General features: G+C 51.3%; 1 protein-coding gene across 1 annotated transcript in view; it reads left to right on the top strand.

Moving 5' to 3' along the window:
* Positions 1-716: 716 nt before the first annotated feature.
* Positions 717-926, top strand: part of PHALS_11528 (reverse transcriptase) — a gene marked incomplete at both ends in the record, with an annotated part of 2,245 nt that continues 2,035 nt past the window's right edge. The window contains one exon of the mRNA XM_024726647.1: positions 717-926. This exon is cut by the window's right edge and continues 126 nt beyond it. Within this exon, the coding sequence (XP_024572029.1) occupies positions 717-926 (210 nt within the window).

The raw sequence follows: 926 nt of genomic DNA, 5'->3' as shown, positions 1-926 counted from the left end.
GCTGTCCTGGAAGACACCAAGAGAGTGCTGAACGCACGGAGTGGATCGTCAATCCTACGAAAATTGTTGGGTCCGTACTATCGTTTGGTAGAGGAGTTTCAAGAAGTCGTCTCCAAAGACCCGCCTCCGGTCCTACCTCCCGACCGAGGTGTGCATCATGAGATCGACCTGATTTCGGGAACCAAATACTGCGTAGCACGCCAATTGGCCCTGCCCAAGGTGCAGTGCGACGTCATTGACGCCTTTTTCCGTGCGAAGCACGACGCAGGGATGGCGAGAAAGCAATTCCCCCCATTCGACACCCACGTTTAGTGTTCGGAAGCCGAACGGCAATTGACATTTCGTTCATGCTTACAATAAGCTCAACGCTGTCCCCATTCCAGCGCAAACGCCGGTTCCCAGAAAGAACGTTCTTGAGAACAACATGCTGGGATGTACAAAGTACAGCGCACTTGACTTGGTCGATGGGTATTACCAAATGCTCATGAGAGCGAGTGATATCCCGCTGACAGCGGTGAGCACGCCGAGCGGCATGCTCTGGGAGTGGCTGGTGATGCTCCAAGGACTGTTAAATACATCAGCAACATTTAATAGTCTTGTGACTTAGTAGTTCAGGCTCCACTGGGCGTATGCACAGACATACTTTGACGATATTTTATTTCACAGTCGCGCGGAGCAAGAACCACATCGTCCATTCAAGAGCGGTGCTCGAGTGCATGCGCACAAACAAACTGCATGCCAATGAAGACAAGTGCATCTTTGGCGCACAAGAGATTCCCTTTTTAGGGTGCTTCATTGAGAAGCATGGCCTTCGAGCGGATCCCGCTAAGGTCAAGGCCATTGTAGACTGGCACGTTCCAAAGCGCCAGAAGGACTTGCGTAAGTGGCTTGGTCTCGCCAATTACTTGCACATGTATAGCGTAAAT

The sequence above is a fragment of the Plasmopara halstedii genome, assembly GCF_900000015.1.
Source record: "Plasmopara halstedii genome assembly, contig: Scaffold_54, whole genome shotgun sequence".
NCBI lineage: Eukaryota > Oomycota > Peronosporomycetes > Peronosporales > Peronosporaceae > Plasmopara > Plasmopara halstedii.
This window is presented reverse-complemented; position numbering and strand designations above follow the sequence as displayed.